The sequence below is a fragment of the Cydia pomonella genome, chromosome 13, assembly GCF_033807575.1.
Source record: "Cydia pomonella isolate Wapato2018A chromosome 13, ilCydPomo1, whole genome shotgun sequence".
Taxonomy (NCBI): Eukaryota; Metazoa; Arthropoda; class Insecta; order Lepidoptera; family Tortricidae; genus Cydia; species Cydia pomonella.
Window position 1 is genome coordinate 20,969,990 of NC_084715.1, and position 23,201 is coordinate 20,993,190.

The 23,201-nt window shown below is 39.8% G+C and overlaps 2 protein-coding genes across 6 annotated transcripts in view; both read left to right on the forward strand.

The window, feature by feature from the left end:
- Positions 1-9,708, forward strand: part of LOC133524607 (uncharacterized) — a 59,076-nt gene extending 49,368 nt beyond the window's left edge. Inside the window, exons 2-4 of one of the 2 annotated variants that reach the window (XM_061860732.1) lie at positions 6,345-6,450; positions 7,147-7,297; positions 8,166-9,708. In XM_061860732.1, the coding sequence (XP_061716716.1) occupies positions 6,345-6,450; positions 7,147-7,297; positions 8,166-8,488 (580 nt within the window). In that variant the 3' untranslated portion in view covers positions 8,489-9,708. Of the gene's footprint in view, positions 1-6,344; positions 6,475-7,146; positions 7,298-8,165 lie in introns of both variants that reach the window. The other variant, XM_061860731.1, reaches the window with a different exon arrangement.
- Positions 9,709-10,404: 696 nt separating this feature from the next.
- Positions 10,405-23,201, forward strand: part of LOC133524596 (rab GTPase-binding effector protein 1) — a 31,053-nt gene continuing 18,256 nt past the window's right edge. Inside the window, exons 1-7 of one of the 4 annotated variants that reach the window (XM_061860701.1) lie at positions 10,405-11,215; positions 11,296-11,394; positions 13,016-13,153; positions 14,405-14,514; positions 20,498-20,575; positions 21,811-21,906; positions 22,849-22,909. In XM_061860701.1, coding sequence (XP_061716685.1) covers positions 11,185-11,215; positions 11,296-11,394; positions 13,016-13,153; positions 14,405-14,514; positions 20,498-20,575; positions 21,811-21,906; positions 22,849-22,909 — 613 coding nt within the window. In that variant the 5' untranslated portion in view covers positions 10,405-11,184. Of the gene's footprint in view, positions 11,216-11,295; positions 11,395-13,015; positions 13,154-14,404; positions 14,515-20,497; positions 20,576-20,857; positions 20,936-21,810; positions 21,907-22,848; positions 22,910-23,201 lie in introns of all 4 variants that reach the window. The other 3 variants (XM_061860700.1, XM_061860702.1, XM_061860703.1) reach the window with 3 other exon arrangements.

Below are 23,201 nucleotides of genomic sequence, written 5' to 3' on the forward strand. Positions count from 1 at the left end.
TACAGTAGTCCAAAATCTCAGACATGATTTTTTTAGCTATAAGAATCAGCAATAAGAAAAGTACTGTGATTTGTTAATTATAAACGGGTAAATTATAACACATAATATGTGAGAGACTTTATTTAACTTAATTACCTTATCAAAAATATTAGAATTAAAAAATTTCATGTTTTTATATATAGTCGAAATTTTATAAGGTGGACGTTTACCATTTCACTGTGGTAAACTTTCACTCAGGTGGTAAACGTCCAGCTTATAAAATTTCGACTATAATTTACGCTGTGCCTTATGAGTAAATGTTACTTACTTGTTTTTTTTTGTGCAGCTAATTATGTCAGTAAGACAAATTCTTATCAATCTTTATAGCATTTAAAAATTACTTTATTTAATAACAGGCAGGCCTATTTGTCATATACGTCCTTAGTAAAACTTTACTAATAGTAATTTTTGTTGTTTTACATGTAAAACATTCAACTTATAACTTGTTATACAGGTACTCGTGGGTACTTGGTAAGTTAACTATTTAAGAGCCCTTAATCCTTGGAGCGTTCTCCGATTTCACGAAATAACGCTCGATAGATGGCGTTGGCGCTCGGTACGCGAGCGCCGGCAACGCGACGCGCGTTTCAATGCAGACTAGAATAATCTTGATAGTTTTCAATATAATTTCAAGCAACATTAATTTTAGTGTTATATGATATCATATGGGCACTCTTTATTTTATTTTATATGCACAGTAGTTTTTTTTATGTACACTACTACTAAGTGTACAGACTACAGAGTGTACTATAACCCTTGCTCTTTATTCTGTCTCTTTCACACCAATGGAAAATGAAGAAGTTAGTAACTGACTGCAGGTATAAATAAAGTATATTAGTGCGATAGAGAGACAGATAGTGTTTCGTTGTCGTATCGTAAACGATTGGCATGTTGGCCACACACTTGCTTGGTGCCTAGCCAAAATACCAATCGTTTGCGTATATTAGTGCGATAGAGAGACAGTAGTGTTTCGTTGTCGTATCGTAAACGATTGGCATGTTGGCTACGCACCCATGATACCTAGCCAAGAAGCCAATCGATTGCGCATATTAGTGCGATAGAGAGACAGATAGTGTTTCCTTGTCGTATCGTAAACGTTTGGCATGTTGGTTACGCACCCATGCTGCCCAGCCAAGATGCCAATCGTTTGTGCATATTAGTACGAGAGAGAGACAGATAGTGTTTCGTTGTCGTATCGATTGGCATGGTGGCTACGCACCCATGCTGCCTAGTCAAGATGCCAATCGTTTGCGCACATTAGTGCTATAGAGTTTCAGTGTTATTTGAAATCACGTTAGGGTTTGTATTATTATTTATGACCCGAATGAAGTCCATCCAGGTTCTTATGATGGAGTCAGGAGTTGGTCACCAGAACTCCTAATCTACTCATTATAATTCCATCGTGCTTGGGCTCAAAAGATTTGCCCTGACGAACACCATCGATCTAGATGAGGTCCAGGGTCTCATGACGGAGTCAGGAGTTGGTCACCAGAACTCCCCAGAACTCCTAATCTACTCATTATAACTCCATCGAGTTTGGGCTCAATAGATTTACCCTGATGAGCACCATCAATCTAGATGAAGTCCAGGGTCTCATGATGGAGTCAGGAGTAGGTCACTAGAACTCCTAATCTACTCATTATAATTCCATCGTGTTTGGGCTCAAAAGATTTGCCCTGACGAGTACCATCGATCTGGATGAAGTCCAGGGTCTCATGATGGAGTCAGGAGTTGGTCACCATAATTCCTAATCTACTCATCATAACTCCATCGTGTTTGGGCTCAATAGATTTGCCCTCACGAGCACCATCAATCTAGATGATGTTCAGGGTCTCATGATGGAGTCAGGAGTTGGTCACTAGAACTCCTAATCTACTCATTATAATTCCATCGTGTTTGGGCTCAAAAGATTTGCCCTGACGAGTACCATCGATCTAGATGAAGTCCAGGGTCTCATGATGGAGTCAGGAGTTGGTCACCAGAACTCGTAATCTATTTATCATAACTCCATCGTGTTTGGGCTCAATAGATTTACCCCGACAAGCACCATCAAATTACCATTATGATGAATAGATTAGGAGTTCTGGTGACCAACTCCTGAGTCCATCATGAGACCCTGGACCTGATCTAGATTGATGGTGCTCGTCAGGGCAACTCTATTGAGCCCAAACACGATGGAGTTATGATGAGTAGATTAGGAGTTCTGGTGACCAACTCCTGACTCCATCATGAGACCCTGGACCTCATCTAGGTCGATGGTGTTCGTCAGGGCAAATCTATTGAGCCCAAACACGATGGAGTTATGATGAGTAGATTAGGAGTTCTGGTGACCAACTCCTGACTCCATCATGAGACCCTGGGCCTCATCTAGATCTATGGTGCTCGTCAGGGCAAATCTTTTGAACCAAAACACGATGGAATTATAATGAGTAGATTAGGAGTTCTAGTGACCAACTCCTGACTCCATCATGAGACCCTGGACTTAATCTAGATTGATGGTGCTCGTCAGGGCAAATCTATTGAGCCCAAACACGATGGCGTTATGATAAGTAGATTAAGAGTCCTGGTGACCAACTCCTGACTCCATCATGAGACCCTGGACCTCATCTAGATCGATGGTGTTCGTCAGGGCAAATCTTTTGAGCCCAAACACGATGGGATTATAATGAGTAGATTAGGAGTTCTGGTGACCAACTCCTGACTCCATCATGAGAACTTGGACTTCATCCGGGGCAAAAATAATAATGCAAATGCAAACCCTAACGTAATTTCAAGTAAAAATGCGTTTTTCAGAAAATCGCAGCCAAATAACACTAGACCCTACTCATAGTGTTGTGTTCTTGGTCGATGGTGCTCGTCATGGCAAATCTCATGAGCCCAAACACGTTGGAATTATAATGAGTAGATTAGGAGTTCTAGTGACCAACTCCTGACTCCATCATGAGACCCTGGACTTTATCTAGATTGATGATGCTCGTCAGGGCAAATCTATTGAGCCCAAACACGATGAGGTTATGATGAGTAGTTTAGGAGTTCTGGTGACCAACTCCTGACTCCATCATGAGACCCTGGACCACATCTAGATCGATGGTGTTCATCAGGGCGAATCTATTGAGCCCAAACACGATGGAGTTATGATCAGTAGATTAGGAGTTCTGGTGACCAACTCCTGACTCCATCATGAGACCCTGGACCTCATCTAGGTCGATGGTGTTCGTCAGGGCAAATCTATTGAGCCCAAACACGATGGAGTTATGATGAGTAGATTAGGAGTTCTGGTGACCAACTCCTGACTCCATCATGAGACCCTGGGCCTCATCTAGATCTATGGTGCTCGTCAGGGCAAATCTTTTGAACCAAAACACGATGGAATTATAATGAGTAGATTAGGAGTTCTAGTGACCAACTCCTGACTCCATCATGAGACCCTGGACTTAATCTAGATAGATGGTGCTCGTCAGGGCAAATCTATTGAGCCCAAACACGATGGCGTTATGATAAGTAGATTAAGAGTCCTGGTGACCAACTCCTGACTCCATCATGAGACCCTGGACCTCATCTAGATCGATGGTGTTCGTCAGGGCAAATCTTTTGAGCCCAAACACGATGGGATTATAATGAGTAGATTAGGAGTTCTGGTGACCAACTCCTGACTCCATCATGAGAACTTGGACTTCATCCGGGGCAAAAATAATAATGCAAATGCAAACCCTAACGTAATTTCAAGTAAAAATGCGTTTTTCAGAAAATCGCAGCCAAATAACACTGGACCCTACTCATAGTGTTGTGTTCCTGCCGGTGAGTAAGGTTGCCAGAGCTCAACGAGGGGCGGGAGGGGGTTAGAGTCGGCAACGCGCATGTAACTCCTCTGGAGTTGCAGGCGTACATAGGCTACGGATACTGCTTACCATCAGGCGGGCCGTAAGCTTGTTTGCCACCGACGTAGTATAAAAAAAAGGACCACTGAAAATCCATCAATAAGCGAGAGTCTGTTAAGCATAGTGTAAAAAATGAACTTTTATTAAGATTTTCTAATCGCAGTATATAGCACTTCTCGGAACTCCGTAGCTGATTACGATCGCAACGAATGCCTGACAATCGAGCACAGGTCCGTCCTCTAAGCGCGCTCCGCGCGGACTGAGAGCGGGGCGTCGCTGCTGCGTGATTTATACGTGTTTTAAAAAAATATAAATTTACGGCAATATAGGTCCCATAGTTATGATTTTTTTTTTATAGGTTAACATAAAGTTACAGTTTGCTATAATATTATTTTTAAAGCAAAATATGCGTACAATTTGCGGAAAAAAAATATAATAAAACCCTGTTTTCGCCAAAAAAATGAAGAAAACTCGGAAGGTATTTTATCAGTTTTTTCAAATGAATCTTCGATTGTTAATCATTCCAGCCCCTTGTACGAGATATGTTGAATCAAATTGTAGTCATTCATGTACCAAATGATTCTTGTTTACAGCAAAATTGAGAACCGAAACGCCACATCTCACTGCAAAATTTGGAAAAGACTCCCAAAAAACTCATTAAAAAAGAGCTTTAAAAGAGAAAATGAAAATTTGAACTGTTGGAGCCGCTAGTTTAGGAAACGATTATTTAAGTACGTTACCGGTTTTTGAATAAATACTAATAGTTACGTCGTAATCTTGAATGAAAAAGGAAGCATCTTACAAAATACCCTCGTCTGTAGGAATAAGGACTCTTAATAGTATTTGATTGTGCCAAAGTGTAATTATAATCTCTTCGAATATATCTCTTATTTTTAAACATACTCCTATAGTTATATTTTTTATTTTTGTGTCATTATTAAAGTTAATGACACAAAAATAATATACAGAACCCACGTCGTTATTATTATTTTAACCCTTGGTATTAGGTTTCGAATTTTGAGTTTGATTTCTATTAACGAGTGCAGAAAAATCATGCCAATTGTACCGTCGGTAATGAAAGCTCAATTCGCGATAATAGAATCACAGCCTGTCCCTTGCCACGGTAATAGAAGATTTGGTCATTTTGGCTTCAAAAAATATTTTAATACATATAATAACCCAAAATGAATCCAAAAACGTGTGAAACGGAAAGTTCATTAAATGCTCTGATGAAAAAAAAATATTCCTGGCTGTTAGACAGCATTGATACCCTTAATTTTTGGATCTCTTTTGAAAAGTTCCTTAACTACCACGGTAATAGGTGCCTTTACCCTAAGTGTCAATTTATGGTATGTAAATAGAACAACAATACATACCTATAAAAACAATATGTGGCAAACATATTAAAGGTATCAAATATCGAACATACTTTCCATAACCAGACCACACTAGATCTGGCCGGAGAAAGTGTGGTCCGGCTCCGGCGCTGCGCTGACGCAACGGACATCATCCTGGTAATGAGACAATGACCTTAGCATTGCCCGATAGTTATATAACTACGAGTACTTGCAACTGAGGTTGCCAGAGCTCAACGAGGGTTTAGGGTCGGCAACGCGCATGTAACTCCTCTGGAGTTACAGGCGTACATAGGCTACGGAGACTGCTTATCATCAGGCGGGCCGTATGCTTGTTTGCCACCGATGTAGTATAAAAAAAAACTGAATGTAGACTTACTCGTTTTGCTAGCCGATCGATTCAAGATAGCGTGAATGAAGCGGACTAAGAACTTTATATTTAGACTGGACGTTCCGGCTTGCATTCCGTTTGGTAGAAAGTAGCTGTAATTTAGTATTCCCTTGAAAGCAGCTGTTGAGCTACTTTCAACACAACGCAAATCGATGTCCCTCTCGCACACTGGAGCGACGTGCGACTCGGCATCTTTTTTTTAAATTACATTTATTTAATTTGCAATTGTATGTAAATTGTACGGGTCAAATCTTGTCAGTTAAATTTCACCCACTTTCCGGTTTCCGATGGAATTGAAAATTTTCATACATATGTGAATTGGATGACAATACAATAATCGCTAATCTGAGGCAAGAGGTGGTCATTGGAACTCTGTGATAGAACAACGCAATTCTAATTGTGCGTGGGTTTGTTAGAATTGTCTCGATGAAAACTAATTGCCTGTTGAAAGAAAAGTAAAGTCAGTGATAAAAGCTTGCGTCAAAAATGAAAATTGACAATAAACTTATAATATTCCCAGTCATGGAAATCTGACCGGTCCTTCACATCGTCCCACACGTTCGTTCTTCGTTTTAATTATTGGTTTTCAGTTATCGTAGGTATAGAAATCCTGTAAATAACCGTCAAAAGTGTCTCACCTGATAATGGAAGTCTCTAACAATTGTTTCTCTTTAATTCCAGTGACGAGGAAGATACAGAGCGGCTGCTACGCCAACTGGGCCGTATCAACCGACCTCTGGGCATCACGTTCCCGCAGATGATCAAGCTCATGAGCCAGTGCCAGCAGGTAACGCCTCGGCTTCGCAAAAAGGTGACTCCACGCTTTACTTTCTCTTTTTACATCTTTCTCTAAGACATGAAGTTCACGATCAAAGAAACAAAGCGCAGCTTTCCCTATTGCCCCCTAGAGATCCTGGCGCCTCGGAGGGGCGAGACATTGCGATAAAAGTTTCACAAAAGTTACCGAAGACCATATGAAGTGGAGGAGAAAAAGTCGACGACGCTATGATCAGGCCTCCATACATCTAGCGCGACTTATGCTAGCCGTTGAGGATAATGGCAAAAAAGTGCTACGGCTTTATTTCCCTTCTTTCCCCGTCAGCTCAAGAACAAAGGCGAACTTATTCCTTTAAGGTATACCTATCTCACGTTAACCTATTTGGATAAGTACGCCTACGATTTAGAAGATAAGATAGGTTACTAAAAGGATAGATGGCCTGAGTTAATACCAAATCTTTGCCATTGTGTATAATCAAATGTCAGTGCTTCTGTCTGCAGTTTCGTTTCATTCAACGGACAGACCAATGACAATATCAATGCAATCAAAATTCCGATTCTGACGACCCCATAAAAGCCCAAAGTCTATATGAATACAAGTGTTATATATTACTTTTGGTGAAAAAATTCTTCTTCTTTGAGGCCTAATACCTACTTACTAATATTTCAAAATACCTGCAATTTAACTGACATCCCTTTCTTTCAGGTGGAGGGAGTAGAAGCCCACCCGCACGTGACGTCACGCGGCGAAACATGGCGGGAGGGAGGGGCGGCGCGCGCTCGACTGGATAATGGAGGGGCACATGCCGGTCTACTAGGGGGAAGTCCACTAACATTACTACAGGGTATCATACCTGGTAGGTATTGGGTATCACTGTATGATGTCTGATAACCTGTATGATATAAATGAATCTCTCGACGAGTGTGCGTGTATAGCCGGCATCACGCTGCGAGTATACATAATATGTCACAGTAGAGATGTAGCGGTACTGAAGGAGATTATACCCTGGTAGTAAATCATTTTCAGCAGTTTTGACCCAATATATGTGATGTCCGATTTTCAATCCGGAGATAACGCGTTCAAATCCTGGCTCACAACAATGAGTTTTTCGAAATATAAGCACCATTAGCCATTCGGTGAAAGAAAAAATCGTAAGGAAACCTGCATACATTACATCCACGAAGAAATTCCTCTTCAAGCCAGCGTGGGGACTAGAGGCCAAGAACAATTGCGCAAAGAGGAGGCTTGTGCCCAGCAGTGGGATTCATATGTGCTGTTTTCTTTATTCCTACTTCCAAAACCTGTATCCTTACATTATGATTACCATACCCGTTTATTCACACACAGCGGAGCAGCAACCGCAATTTTTCTTTCATTTAAATGGACACTTAAGTACATTCTTATTACACACACTTAGTATAGGTGTATGATTTCAACACAATTTGAATAGATCATAGGATCATGGGCAACCACAGCGTGATGCGGTGCGGTCGCAGGTCATATTCAAATGTGGTTGATAATTTCATAAACTGACACAACTCGTATAATATGCAATCAATGCTATGATCATAGCATACATAAGTACCTACTTAGATAGTACTTAGTTAATTTAGTTATTAGGGAAAAAAAGTTTATGTAAAAGGTCCGCGAAATCGCAGTGGAGCCTCGTACTGTATGTTTTGACCGTAAATATTGAAAAATTAATGAAATGTTTACCTTTACAGGCACAAAATGGTGCGGCACAGGCGATATAGCATCCGACTACCACGACCTAGGTGCCGACCGCCGCCTGGACCGCTGCTGCCGCTCACACGACCTCTGCCCCACCAAAGTCCGAGCCTTCTCCCGCCGCTACAACCTCACCAACAACTCTTTATACAGCAAATCACATTGCACATGTGATGACATGCTCTTCGACTGCCTCAAACACACGAACACCTCGGCCTCGCACCTCATGGGACATATTTATTTCAACATCGTCCAGGTCCCGTGCCTCGAGGACGCGCCAAACGGCAGGAAGTTTAGGAACGCAAAACAAGGCTTTTAGCGTATCAGCGCCATCTTGTGACGGTTTGAAATTTGCATTTCTATTTAAGGAGTGTAATGAATGTAACAAGAAGTTAGAATACCTAACAGTGGAGTTTGCTGGTAGAACAAAAATTGAGGCAAGAAATATGATTGTAATAAATCACTCACTTTCCAGGAAAGTTAAAATTTCAAAGGAATCGTCGCGCAGAAAAAGACAGAGGATAATGGCATAGGTTTCTCTCTCTACTTCGCCTCAAATATTTATTCTACAAGCATATTTCAGTGATATTAACATAAACTTCTTGGACTGTAAATAAAGACATTTTTAACTGTGATACGCCTGTGCCTTTACGAATGCCCTGGAGGCATTATGGTGGCGCTTCATTTCATGTTGGTCAAGTATTTGTGTCTTGCGTATGCTTACAAGTGTAAGGCGACGTCAACGCCATCTATTTGGAACTCGAGAAACTAAAAAGTACGTCCACACCGGGCCAAAGAGCATATAATCACTAAGTCACCGGGCTAGCGAATAGGCAACGAACATCAAACGCTAAGAATGCAGTTGCATAGCAAATATTATTTTGAGTAATTTCTCTACTCAGATAAATGGCAAAGCAACAGTAGGTACGGAATGGTGATTGGCACCCGTCAAAGGTCAGTTAGATAGATGGCGCCAGCATAAATTTTACCTGTCTTTAATTTTGTACTATAAAACTTGGCTTAAAGGGTTTGGGTTAAAAATAAGATTTTGACACAATTCGTAGGGTTTATGCATTGACAGGTAAAGCCTATGTTGGCGCCATCTGTAAAATACTTCGACCGACCACCCACATTATGCAGAGAATTGAGACCAAATATTCGTTGACTCGGTGTGGATACACCAACAGAAGAATGAAGTGCTGCCGCGCTATGCAAAATGGTTTGACGAATGTATTATCATGGCAATTTAGTAATAATTCGTTGGTTTTCAAGTGATATTTTCTGCCTCTAGGCATGGATTTATATTAAATAATCAAATTATAGAAAACCTTACTTGAAAAGCGATCAAAAAAACAATACTAATTATTTATTTGTAGGAAACCAGTTGTGAACTAAACGGCACCAAAATGACGATTTTGTTTGAACCAAATGATTCAATTTTATTTATTTAGTAGCACTGCATGTAATAGATCAAAGGTATTTTGTGATTATAAAATAAATGTGAATAAAATATACCAAATAAATCTATTTATTTAAACATTGTGTTGTTTTTATGATTTCCTGTGAACTTATCCTCCTAGTCCTATTTATTTCTTCACCTAAGGTATAGGACATACCTTAGGTAAAGAAAAAGCAAATTACTGGCTCGTAAAGATTGCAGTCGCATATATTGTTGTATGGCGCTTTGATCCCTACCAAAAATAAGATAATTAACATTCTGTAGATTTTAATGTACTTTATTTAGACATTTTTGATATTCCACTGTAATAAACTATATTGTTATAGGCCATAAAATTCAAGTAAGAGCAGACGTACATTATTGTAACTAATCCGTATTAATATCAGCATCCAAGTTGCACTGCAGTTCCTACTCGCAGATATGAATTGGGATTGGGGCCGTGCATGAACTGTAAGGGGCAGCACAGGACCCCCTGCTTATAGGCGCGAAGTGTAAAAGTAAAGTAGGTATACGCTTCCAATGCAGCCCACAAGATGGCAGAACCTACAATGCACAAAAAACGTACGTGAACTGTATAAGGGTAGCACTTGCAAGTGTCAAAGTACAGTTTATATTTCTGATTCTGGGGGCCTACAGCGAAAACCGAAATTCGAAAATGATCTTTCTCTTTTACTCTTACTAAGACAAATGCTCGCTATTGACGAACTTCGATTTTCGTGGTTATAGCCCAGGCAACATGATGACAGACCCTCCAGCGCGCACGGTTCCTAGGTAAAGGTAAATTTAATAGGTAGATATTATATGTGCAGGCTATAACCGGGAAAATCGAAGTTCGTGACTTACGGGCATTTTTCTTTTTCAGTCTGATTAGGTACGTCTTAGTGAGAGTAAAATTGAAAGATCTCCGCAATTTGCGAATTTCGGCTTTTGCGGTAGGCTACCTATGCAGCTGTGAACGCCTACCTTTATGAAACAGACAAAGTTTCTTTCGGAAATATTTTAAAACGAAATATTTTGTTTGGTTCAAATTATAATTATATTAATTTGATCACTCACTAAATCATTGTGTATAAACATGAAATTCTTAAACAGTCAGCACATTAAAACTTTGGCGCCATACGAAATTTTTTTTTTTTTATGGCAACTCTGATCCATTAGCCGAGTCTTGCCCCTACAATTTAAGCAATGCGTACACTCACAGAAAATAATGAACACTGGCAGTTTTTTTTTATATAATAAAAAATTATTATACATATAAATTAATAACGAAATTACATTTCACGTGATCTTTTTATAAAATGAAATCTGTGGCTCACAACTTTATACAGGTAATGCTGTTTACGAAAAGAAACTTGGTCCGTCTGCAGTGATAGAATAAAAAAAACCGGAAACGTCACATAAGAGAAAACGTCAAATAACGTGAATATTTTTCATCTTGACTAATTGTCTTACCTTTGTTTTCTTATATATGATCCATTAATTAGGTTCTATAATGCTCAAATTGCGATGATCTCAGTGGTTTAGTTAACTAGTGCTCGAGAGCAGTGACTCACAGGATGTCAGACGACACGAACGAAGTATCAAAAGGTGTGTTGTTGAGTTGATTTAGACATAAGTTGAGGATGTCTTGTGTTCAGCTGGAGGCTGAGTGGTGTTTCTGTTTCAAGTGGAGAGCAGCGGCGGGGCGGAGGAGGCTCGTCGCGGTTTGGAGGAAGAGTTTAATGTCCAGCGCGCCCGAATGAAAGAACTTTTCTTGCAGAAGGAAGGTTCGTAGACTTCGTAGTAACAGGCGCGGGTGCTCTTGCTATGCTAATAATTTGTCTATTTTGATAGTTTGTCGTAGTTTGGTGCATGTTTCTGAGTTTCTGATGTTATTTTTGTCTATTAACATTTTTGTGTTGACATGGGAATAGTGTAGGTCAGTCCTTAGTAGAAAAGTCTGCTATAGCCCATGATTCTGTGTTTATGTTTGAACAGTTTTAACAAAGTAGGCTATGTTTACAGCAATCATACAGAACAACAAATTTGATATTTGCCAGTCGCTTTTCGGTGAAGGAAAACATTGTGAGGAAACCGGACTAATCCCAACAAGGCCTAGTTTACCCTCTGGGTTGGAAGGTCAGATGGCAGTCGCTTTCGTAAAAACTAGTGGCTACGCCAAATCTTGAGATTAGTTGTCAAGCGGACCCCAGGCTCCCAAAATGCCGGGACAACGCAAGGAAGAAGATACAGAACAACAAATTTATTACGTTCTAAATTAATAACTTTTCTATTGGAAATATACTAACTATTTGTTTCAATATGTTTGTGTAACTGTATTCACTTACAATGACATTAGCAGTAACTTAATATTTTAGTCATGTGATTAAAATACTACTGTATCCTAACTATGGTTGTAATTTTTTGCAATCTTTGTCAGCTTTATAACCAAGAACTAGAACTATGACGAGTTATATACTATATTTTAATTTTGTCTTTGAATATATAAATACTACAAAAAAGAATAATTACTATTTTTTGTATTGATTATATTACGAAATTTCATAAAAAAGAACAATATGTATATTAAAGGAGGTAAAAATAATATGAATGTAAATTAATCAATACATAAAACGGGTCATTATTTTTTATTAGTAATATTTATTTCCTGAAAGACAAAATTAAAGGATCATTGACAAACATTTTTGTCCTTGTAAAATTAAGATCACTAATGAAATAAGTGAATGAGAATGAGTATGAATATCAGTCGAATCTTATTGGTAATGTTGACTCCATAGCTCGCTATTAGTCTTACCATGTGATGAAAACTCCGATGCCTACTGATAACAAATAATGTGGTGGAGGTTGTAAATGTTTCCTTTTGAGTTATGGTCTCATGTTTACTCCTTTTTACAATTTTTATAATGCTGGCCATAATTTGTTGTTGAAGAATACAATTAATATAATTAATGAATTATTATGTGTGAAAGAGTACAAAATATTTTTTTTTCTCTTTTAAAATATAACTTGAATTCATAATTTGAAGTTATCAGGTAAAAACTTCATTAGGTAAGTGTTCATTTGGTGGAGACATGCCTTACCCAAGGCAATGTGGCCCACACACATGTACACAAGCCAAGCTTCATGTTGCAATTTCCTCACAAGGTGACTCATTCTGTGTGGACCCGCATATTAACAGATTTGGTCCTAATTTTTATACCTAGACTAGTTTGTTTAGGTTCTCATGAAATAATTAATAATGCTGCACTAAGCATACTGCTGTGTCTGCATTTGAAAACTCACTCAATTTTATATCTCTTTTAATAACAATGGAAATACTTTAAACACATCTTTGAATGAATGAAAGGGAATGAATTACAGTTACCTTTATTTTCATGCAAATTGCAGAGGAGCTCCGGGCTCAGCAACAGGACCGTGAGCAGCTGCAGTCAGAGGTGCTCAGCCTTCGAGAGGAGCTGGCCCAGTTGCAGACATTGGCAGAGAACCAGAAGTCGCATATCCTCAACCTGGACTTGATTGTCAATGGTGAGTCTCAGCTTCATTCTGTGCTTAGAGTTTCACCTTGTATAGATGATGAGCATAGATAAAATGAAATTAATGTTGTGGCCCTTAGACTTACTTTTCCATACTCCATTCCATCCCACAACTTGGTTGGTATAGAAATTGTCAGCCTTTTACTCCGTCAACAATTTCCTATTGCCTGTGTTTTGCAATAGTGCACTATTACTTCTATTCCTGCAAATGACACGTTTTGAGCGTATCATTTAATGATGATGATGTAATCCTATTATCCCTCATTAGGGACATAGGGCTCGCAGAAGAATTTTCCATTTCGTCGATCCTGGGAGGCTACTTCCAGCTCTTTCCAGCCGAGTCCAGTTGAGCCAGCCTCCTTCTCTACTGATCGCTCATTTAATGGGATTAATTTATCTGATTTATATTATAAATATAAATAATTAGAATAATGAGCAACCAGCGAGTGTTGATCCTAATTTATTTAATGAGATTGATAATATTTCCCTCTGACTGCATTCAGTGGCTGATGCTCTAACGTAATAGTTGTGTGTAAGTTGTGTTTGCAACAATGCTGCCATCTTTCTGTCTTCTCTGGGGATCAGAAAGTAAGTACATATACAATAAAAAACATGAATAGCCTATTTGCTTACGTCCCACCACTGGGCACAAACTTAGATAATGTCGGAGAATTACGAAAAATAATTACGAAAAAGTAGCAATGGTACCATTTCATTCTGTGTTTTATTATCACAAATGTATGTGTAATGGGTGAATCGGCTTTTAGACCGTCACTTTTCACGTCTCTGATATGGTTCCAAAAATGTCTTTGGAGTTACCAAAAAAACACATTTCCAATTTAATGCTTGTCTAAATTTTAGGGCTATCAGAAAGCCATTCGCTTGTTTAAACGTATATAATAAAATAAATATTAAATTAATCCATTTTATGCCAAAAATGCCTTACAGCATTTAGAAAAAGAGCTGATATTTTTCAAACTGCTGGATCGATTTCTATCAAACATAGCTGAGAACCACCGCAAATAAACACGCTTTCACGTAAAAAACACCCGCATCGAAATCAATACATCCGTTGGAGAGCTACGATGCCACAGAGAAACAGACATTGGAGTCAAACATATAACATTTTGCGTCGGGAGTTAAAAAGCAGCACTAATCTTTACATAAATAACTGAAATGAAATGGTGACTCGCGTCATGGTATGACCCTATTGTCTTTCGGCTGACATGATGATAATTTACAGAGACGGTGTCGGCATCTTCAGCAGTGACAGAAGAGGCGCGGCAGCTGCGCGTGCGGTGCGCTGAACTCGAGCACCAGTTGCGGTTGCAGCAGCAACAACAGCATCAACAGGTATGGCGGTGTTCACATTAGATGCGGATCCGCGCGTCGCTCTGGTGTGCGAGTGGGACTTCGCTATATACGCACGTAGTCCTGTCACACTTATACACCGGAGCGACGTGCGAATGATCATCAGTGTGGAAAGCGCATAAGATATATCGTGTTTTTAAAGCTACAATAACTGAGACCAGCGGCTGTAGCACGGTCGCATTTTTATCACTTGTCACTATGCATGTCACGTTCTAACAAGTATGTAAGTGCGAAAGTGACATGAATAGTCTCCCTTCTACAACCTTCCTAATTCCTAAACTAGGGAATGCTCCCGGTACTGAGTTTGTATAGCAAGAACCGACAATTCCCGGTTCCGGTACTAGTTAGTTAGTTAGTTATGCTGGGCATTTTCCGCAAATCGACAACCATTGTGCCTATTTTGCGTGAAAACCAGGTAGCGCTACTCTAACCACCCCAGCTCTTCCACGAAATCTAGCAGTGTCTTCAGGTTGCTAACTGCCTCCTTTAGTGTGCACGGAGTCCCTAGGTATTCGTTCCTGTATACTTCTAGTTTACAGTCTAGGAGAATATGTTTCGCTGTTTCCTCTGCTTCCATGCATGCTCCGGATTCCGGTATTATTTAGTATTAGTATTTCTATAGAAAACCAGTACCAGGACCACTCTATCCTAAACGACTAATTCATTCCAATGATATTTAATTCATATTTTTTCATCACACTTCGAAAAAGATCTTATTTCATGCAGGTGCACTGAAGGACAAAGGCCTATATTGTTCCCGCGGGAGTTATGGATGGTAAAAAAAAAACCAAAACTCCCAAGGGAGTTTTAGCTTTTTTTATGTCACTTATTCATACAAACCAAGCAGCATAAATGAGTTACTTTTAAAATACTGACGTTTATAATTTAATATTTTTATTTATGTTTAAAATTATTTAATTTGATTAATTTAAGTCGTTTAAAATATTTTTACATAATATTCAATCGTGGCTGAATGCCGAATAAGTCTGTGCCTTCGATGCTTACCCTGACAAGAAATTACGATATGGCGGATGAATGTTTGATATGTCACCGTATTTAAGAATTATTACGCTTAAAATTTAGTTTTTTCTCTGCATGTGTGATGAAAAATATTGTGTGTAACTCCGGGGGTAAGAATATTGCACCCGAGCTTGCATTATTCTCCAGCCCGCGGCTGTCGGGAATTAGCACCCTCGTATCCAAAATTTCACTTACCCCTCTCGTTGCACAATATACTCGTACAATTAATGAAATGAAAGGAAAAATCGAATCTCCTGGTTAGTTTTCGGTGTTCCAAAAGGTCGCAAGTTCGGGTCTTGCAGACGTATTTGCCTGATTAAAAAATATTGTTTAATTAATTTTCAATCGCATACATATATTTTGCAATTCTCCAATTTGATTTGTTTGATTCACTGTTTGTTTCATGTCATAGGATGGCTTTAGGAAAGTTCACATTTGTAATATTGTAAAATGCCAGAAATATATTTCCAAAAAGTTATAATATATTCATTCATATTCTTTATTTGTAATGGTCATACATTGTCATAGATGCGTAATTTACATTATTGAAGTGAAAACTTCTTTAGCGGCGCTGTGCACTTTTTGTGATGGGGATAAAAATGTTAAACTCGCGACAGGTCACGTAACCGACGGATTCGTCAGATTGAAAATTCGTAGGAGGGACACGTGACCTGATCGAAAAACTGTTACAATGTCATTGAAGCCAGTACTTACATTTGTAATGTAATATAAATTGTCATGTTCGTGTACGATAGCGCAATAAATGAATATTGTGTTTTACCACATAAATGATAGTACTTTTATACTGATAATTAAAGCAATTCGTGCAAAATTATTCCCTAACCATTCCAAAATATCGAAAATATACAACGTTTATATTCAAGTTTTCACTTCTCCCGGCAATCCCGGAGTGCAACCCGTTGTTTTTTTATATACAATATAGGTATGTTAGATATATATATATATAGTTAAAATTATGTAGGTATCATTGTAAACATTGAAAAAGGAAAACATATATTTGACTTGCCTAATACGTATTAATTAAGCATTTTTGCGCTTAACATTTTTTTAAATATTAAAACTGCTGAAATCTGACCAAATGCGGGTTGGCCCACGCATGATGTAGTGTGACGTAGCTTCTTTCTCGCGTTGTACTGGCATTTTTGCCACGGCTTGTGGGAGCTTGGGGTCCGCTTGGCAACTAATCCCTACAATTGGCGTACGGGAGGCGTATGTCTACATAACTCTAGTTACGTACGATTTTATTTAATAAAATCCGTACGATCTCAATCCTTTAGTTATTCCTTCAAAAATGTGGTTACTATATTCTGGTAAGCCAGCTTTGACAGTAGACAAGCCAAATTTGAGATATTTAAGCGCGAAGTATCTATCCCCCAAACAAATGTTTATTTCGCGCCTTTTTAGGGTTCCGTAGTCAACTAGGAACCCTTATAGTTTCGCCATGTCCGTCTGTCTGTCTGTCTGTCTGTCCGAGGCTTTGTTCCGTGGTCGTTAGTGCTAGAAAGCTGAAATTTGGCATGGATATATAAATCAATAAAGCCAACAAAGTCGTACAATAAAATCTAAAAATTTAATTTTTTTTTGGGTACCTCCCCTACACGTAAAGTGGGGGTGAAATTTTTTTTTCGCTTCAACCCTAGAGTGTGGGATATCGTTGGAAAGGTCTTTCAAAACTAATAGGGGTTTTTAAGAAACATTTTTTGATAAAGTGAATATATTCGGAGATAATCGCTCTGAAAGGAAAAAAAAATGTGTCCCCCCCCCTCTAACTTTTGAACCATAGGTCCAAAAAATATGAAAAAAATCGTGGAAGTAGAGCTTAAGAAAGACATTAAATGAAAACTATAGCGGACATGATCAGTTTAGCTGTTTTTGGGTTATCGCAAAAAGTTTCCCTTCATAGTAAAAAGACTTACTTTAATTAGGTACTGATTATGCAAATTTCCCTATTTGTTTAACTCGGGTGAAAGGTACCGTTTCATCCCTTGGTTAACAATTTACTATACTTTGAGCTCCAGTTTAGCTTATTGTGACGGAAAAGTAACTACGGAACCCTACACTGAGCGTGGCCCGACATGCTCTTGGCCGGTTATTTTTTTACTAATAAAGTTGTCTTGCCAGAGTATATTTGTTAGTTTTGTTTAATGAGCGTATCCGATTGGACAAAAACACCTCCGTCACGCAATGAGCCATCGATAAAAAATCTCAAGTACAATAACTACGGTTCGGTACGTTAAAAAAGCTTTGGTAGCCGAGTGGATGTCGCCCGACTTTCAATCCGGAGGTCGCGGGTTCAAAGCCAGACTCGTACAAAATCTTTCGGAACTTATGTAGATACGCAATATCATCTGATATTTTTTCATTAGCTTTTCATCAGGAAAACATCTTGAGAAAACCTGCATATATCAGCGAAGAAATTCAAAGGTGTATGTGAACTGCCCAACCCGCATTTGGCCAGCGCGGGGACTGTTTCCCAAGCCTTCGCGTAAGAGGCCTGTGCGCAGCAGTGGAACGTATATCTTTAAGACTACGGTTATTTATTTAAGGGTACGGTACCTCTTTCCCGCCGGTCTGCCACCGCTACCGTCCGCTGACTCAGCCAATTACTGCCACAAATTGTTATCGGGACCAGCTGAACACGTACTCCTTATCAATGAACGCCGCTTATCGCAACGCGCTTATATACTTTACACACTAAATGCTAATTTCGGTAGCGGAATTGACTCATTAAAAAGTGCGATATTAAGCTGCGAGAACACACTTTAAAAATATTTTATTATTTCACACTTAACCACAGAAAACTAAAGACATAGTAAATATAAGTTACTGTATGGTTTACGGTTTGTGCTAGTGCTTCCTCTGGCGGCAGAACATGGCAGTATTAGTTCCCTACTTGCTTTTAATGTGAAATAATTATTTTTATCAGTATGCACCAGCCTTACGCTTATCGCACCGAAACAACCGATACTTCGACAAACTTGTACAGGCTGATTGGTTTCCATTTTAATTTTATTTTATACTTTCGAGCATTTCTAAAAGTAATATAAGTAATATAAGTGGTATAAGCGCTGGTGGCCTAGCTGTAAGAGCATGCGACTTGCAATCCGGAGGTCGCGGGTTCAAACCCCGGCTCGTACCAATGAGTTTTTCGGAACTTATGTACGAAATATCATTTGATATTTACCAGTCGCTTTTCGGTGAAGGAAAACATCGTGAGGAAACCGGACTAATCCCAACAAGGCCTAGTTTACCCTCTGGGTTGGAAGGGCAGATGGCAGTCGCTTTCGTAAAAATTAGTGCCTACGCCAAATCTTGGGATTAGTTGTCAAGCGGACCCCAGGCTCCCATGAGCCGTGGCAAAATGCCGGGACAACGCGAGGAAGGAGAGCATTTCTAAAAGTTTGTTCTTACACAATAGGGAGTGTTACTGCAATGTTCTGCCGCCAGAGTGCAGCACTAGCACAAACCTTAACCCCCTCTCCTAGTAACTTATATATACTATGCCCTAAACAGTGTTTTGAGAGGTTTTCAGAGATTATTTGTTACGAATAAATGTAATTTGACATTGATGCATCAAGGCGGTTTGTTTACTGTTTGTGCTAGTTGCGCCCCGGTAATATTGTTGTGTAGGTATAGTCACTACATAGTATGAAACAAAGTCGCTTTCCGCTGTCTGTCTGTCCCTATGTATGCTTAGATCTTTAAAACTGTGCAACGGATATTGATGCTTTTTTTAATAGATAGAGTGATTCAAGAGGAAGGTTTATATATATACGGGTATATATGAATAATACATACCCGTGCGAAGCCGGGGCGGGTCGTTAGTACTAAACATATGTAATAGCTAACTTAATACAATTAAATTCCAATCTTCTTAGTAGTTTTATTAATAAATTACATTAATTACTTACTACATAATATCTTAATTCTACAAAATATTCAACCATACTTTTGTATTTCACTAAATCTGTATATTCAAATTAGATTAATTTGAAGAATAATTACAAAAGCATTCTTTAAAGGAATACGCCCTGTATATATAGACGAGTATCCGCTAATATTAGTTGCTTTTCGCTCGCGTAGCAACTCTATTGCCTCGACATTTTCCTTCAATATTTATCCTTTTATCCGTAAACTATTTAGATTTAAGTAACAAAGTTGTATATTACTGAATACCGGTACCGCTCAACGGGAACTGTTATAAACATATTAGTGAAAGTTATTTATGATATTGTGTGTTTTGTGATGTTAAGACCGATGTAGTAAGTTGGACTATTTGACGTATGAGTGTATCAATTTAGTTTGCAATATTAAGGAAAGAGATACAACATGAAATGTGTAAAGTGAAAATGCGTTCTCAAAGACGGGATCGATATTATAAATGTTTTATCTTTTCGTGAAAATGAACTATGTGTTTTGGCATTATATCAATATTTTCGGAAATCAACCTTCAAACACTGGTTTGTGTTTGTAACGGTTATAAACTTTTGATTAATTATTTATCGTAAATCTGGTCTTATCTTTAAAACGGGGCGGACATGGACAATAACTCTTTGTATTGTTTCAAAACGTGAGCACAAGACGTGTTTATACACGAAGTGAATTATTTCTAATATAATATTGATATCGTGCGCTGTGTATTTTCTAAATTATACCGCAGGTTTAAACCAATTATATTGCATAAATCTCGAAATTTTACGGATCGATGTGGCTGGGACTGGTACATTACCTACTAGTACCTTATAAAACCCCTTTAAAATGTCTTACTTGACTTTTGTGATGTGAAACTTGTAAGAATTCGTGACAAATAACTTTAATTGTGTAATCCTATGAGCGAGATCTCACGATGTCAACACAATTCGGGGAGATCTCGCTAATGGACGACCTGAGCGAGGGCATTGACCGAGCGCGCGCCATTTGGCAGGACGTGAGCATCGCGCCGGCCACGCTGGTGCGCTCGCTGGCCCGCCGGCTCGTCGACCAGGAGGACCAGCCTAAGAAGGTGGGTGATGGTAGTTTGTTGACCAAGACAGACATTTGGCAGGACGTGAGCATCGCGCCGGCCACGCTGGTGCGCTCGCTGGCCCGCTGGCTCGTCGACCAGGAGGACCAGCCTAAGAAGGTGGGTGATGGTAGTTTGTTGACCAAGACAGACATTTGGCAGGACGTGAGCATCGCGCCGGCCACGCTAGTGCGCTCGCTGGCCCGCCGACTCGTCGACCAGGAGGACCAGCCTAAGAAGGTGGGTGATGGTAGTTTGTTGACCAAGACAGACATTTGGCAGGACGTGAGCATCGCGCCGGCCACGCTGGTGCGCTCGCTGGCCCGCCGGCTCGTCGACCAGGAGGACCAGCCTAAGAAGGTGGGTGATGGTAGTTTGTTGACCAAGACAGACATTTGGCAGGACGTGAGCATCGCGCCGGCCACGCTGGTGCGCTCGCTGGCCCGCTGGCTCGTCGACCAGGAGGACCAGCCTAAGAAGGTGGGTGATGCTAGTTTGTTGACCAAGACAGACATTTGGCAGGACGTGAGCATCGCGCCGGCCACGCTAGTGCGCTCGCTGGCCCGCCGACTCGTCGACCAGGAGGACCAGCCTAAGAAGGTGGGTGATGGTAGTTTGTTGACCAAGACAGACATTTGGCAGGACGTGAGCATCGCGCCGGCCACGCTGGTGCGCTCGCTGGCCCGCTGGCTCGTCGACCAGGAGGACCAGCCTAAGAAGGTGGGTGATGCTAGTTTGTTGACCAAGACAGACATTTGGCAGGACGTGAGCATCGCGCCGGCCACGCTGGTGCGCTCGCTGGCCCGCTGGCTCGTCGACCAGGAGGACCAGCCTAAGAAGGTGGGTGATGCTAGTTTGTTGACCAAGACAGACATTTGGCAGGACGTGAGCATCGCGCCGGCCACGCTGGTGCGCTCGCTGGCCCGCCGACTCGTCGACCAGGAGGACCAGCCTAAGAAGGTGGGTGATGCTAGTTTGTTGACCAAGACAGACATTTGGCAGGACGTGAGCATCGCACCGGCAACGCTTGTACACTCGCTAATAATAATAATTCCGTATAAAATTAAACAACATTAGTATTAGCATTAAACTTTATTTTTGTACAAACGAGAGAACCTCAAAAAATAGTCTGCTAGACGAAAACGTATGCATCACTTACATTTTAAACACATCTCGGTCTCACATTGACACAGAAGCAGTATTTCAATCAGTTTCTAAACCCAAATTGTGTTTAGCCCACTGAAGATGGCGACCTGCAGCGCTGCGAGATGGAGATCAGTCAGCTCAAGAACAAACTGCGGGACACCGACGCGCAGCTGCAGGAGGCCCTTGTGAGTCCGACATTATACCATACATCAATTTACCTACTATACTATCCTTCATTATCAGTGTCATTTAATAATGTTTTTATTTTACATATATTCTATCCATATATTTTATATAAGTCAACACGGGGGATAATTATGTCTGTATTATTGTATTAATATTTATAAAATGTTCTAAAATATTTTCCTTAATGTTTATATCCAGGGAGGAAAACGATTTATGTAGGGTAAAATATTCGAAGATTGTTTGATAATCGATCGAGTAGTGTGCCTAGTCAGGGGCTGGCAACATTTTGATAAGAAATAACTAACTACAGTGGAAATCATCAGTTCTAGCAATCTAGAAGAACCGTAAACGTTGCCGGTTGCATCTTACCGGGCGCAACCTAAACGCCATCGCTCGAAAGGATGCTGCCATAACATTGGCCTTTGATTTATTAGATGGCGCCACTTTTTGACCTTTAAAAAATTTGACACATCAGTGAAAGAACAAGGATCAAAGTCAAATGGCGTTCTAAGTTTTAATCATGTGTCGAAAGATGGCAGTAAATTTACTTAGCTACAAAGTTTTCTTTGACAATCCATCTATTCGGTCAGTTTTGACGACCGGTTTGGCCTAGTGGGTAGTGACCCTGCCTACGAAGCTGATGGTCCCGGGTTCAAATCCTGGTAAGGGCATCTATTCGTGTGATGAGCATGGATATTTGTTCCTGAGTCATGGGTGTTTTCTATGTATTTAAGTATTTATAAATATTTATATATCATATATATCGTTGTCTAAGTACCCTCAATACAAGCCTTATTGAGCTTACTGTGGGACTTAGTCAATTTGTGTAGTAATGTCCTATAATATTTATTTATTTATTATTTATTTATTTATTATCTATATATCAAAATTCTCTTTGCCTGTACTGAGCCCATTAGCTAGTAAGGTTTTTCTCCTTTCAGAGGAGTAGAACAAACCACCCCACGCCTGCACACGCGAGCGGAGACACGAGGACAGACCCAGGTTAGTACATTAAACATGTTTCAATTCGTTATATCATTGTTATTTGTATTACCGCTACCTACTGACCGCACGGTTGGCAACGGCCAAAAGTTTTGATAGATGGCAACAAAAGTTTTACGTGTCTATAGTTTTGTTTTATGAGATTTAGCTTAAAGACCATAAAATTCCAAAAAAAACAAGAATTTGACACTAGTACTCATAGGACTGACAGGTAAAGCCCATATGGCGCCGTCTGTACAATACTGCGACCGGCCAACCCCATTGAATCAACAATTTCTTAACGTTATGCATA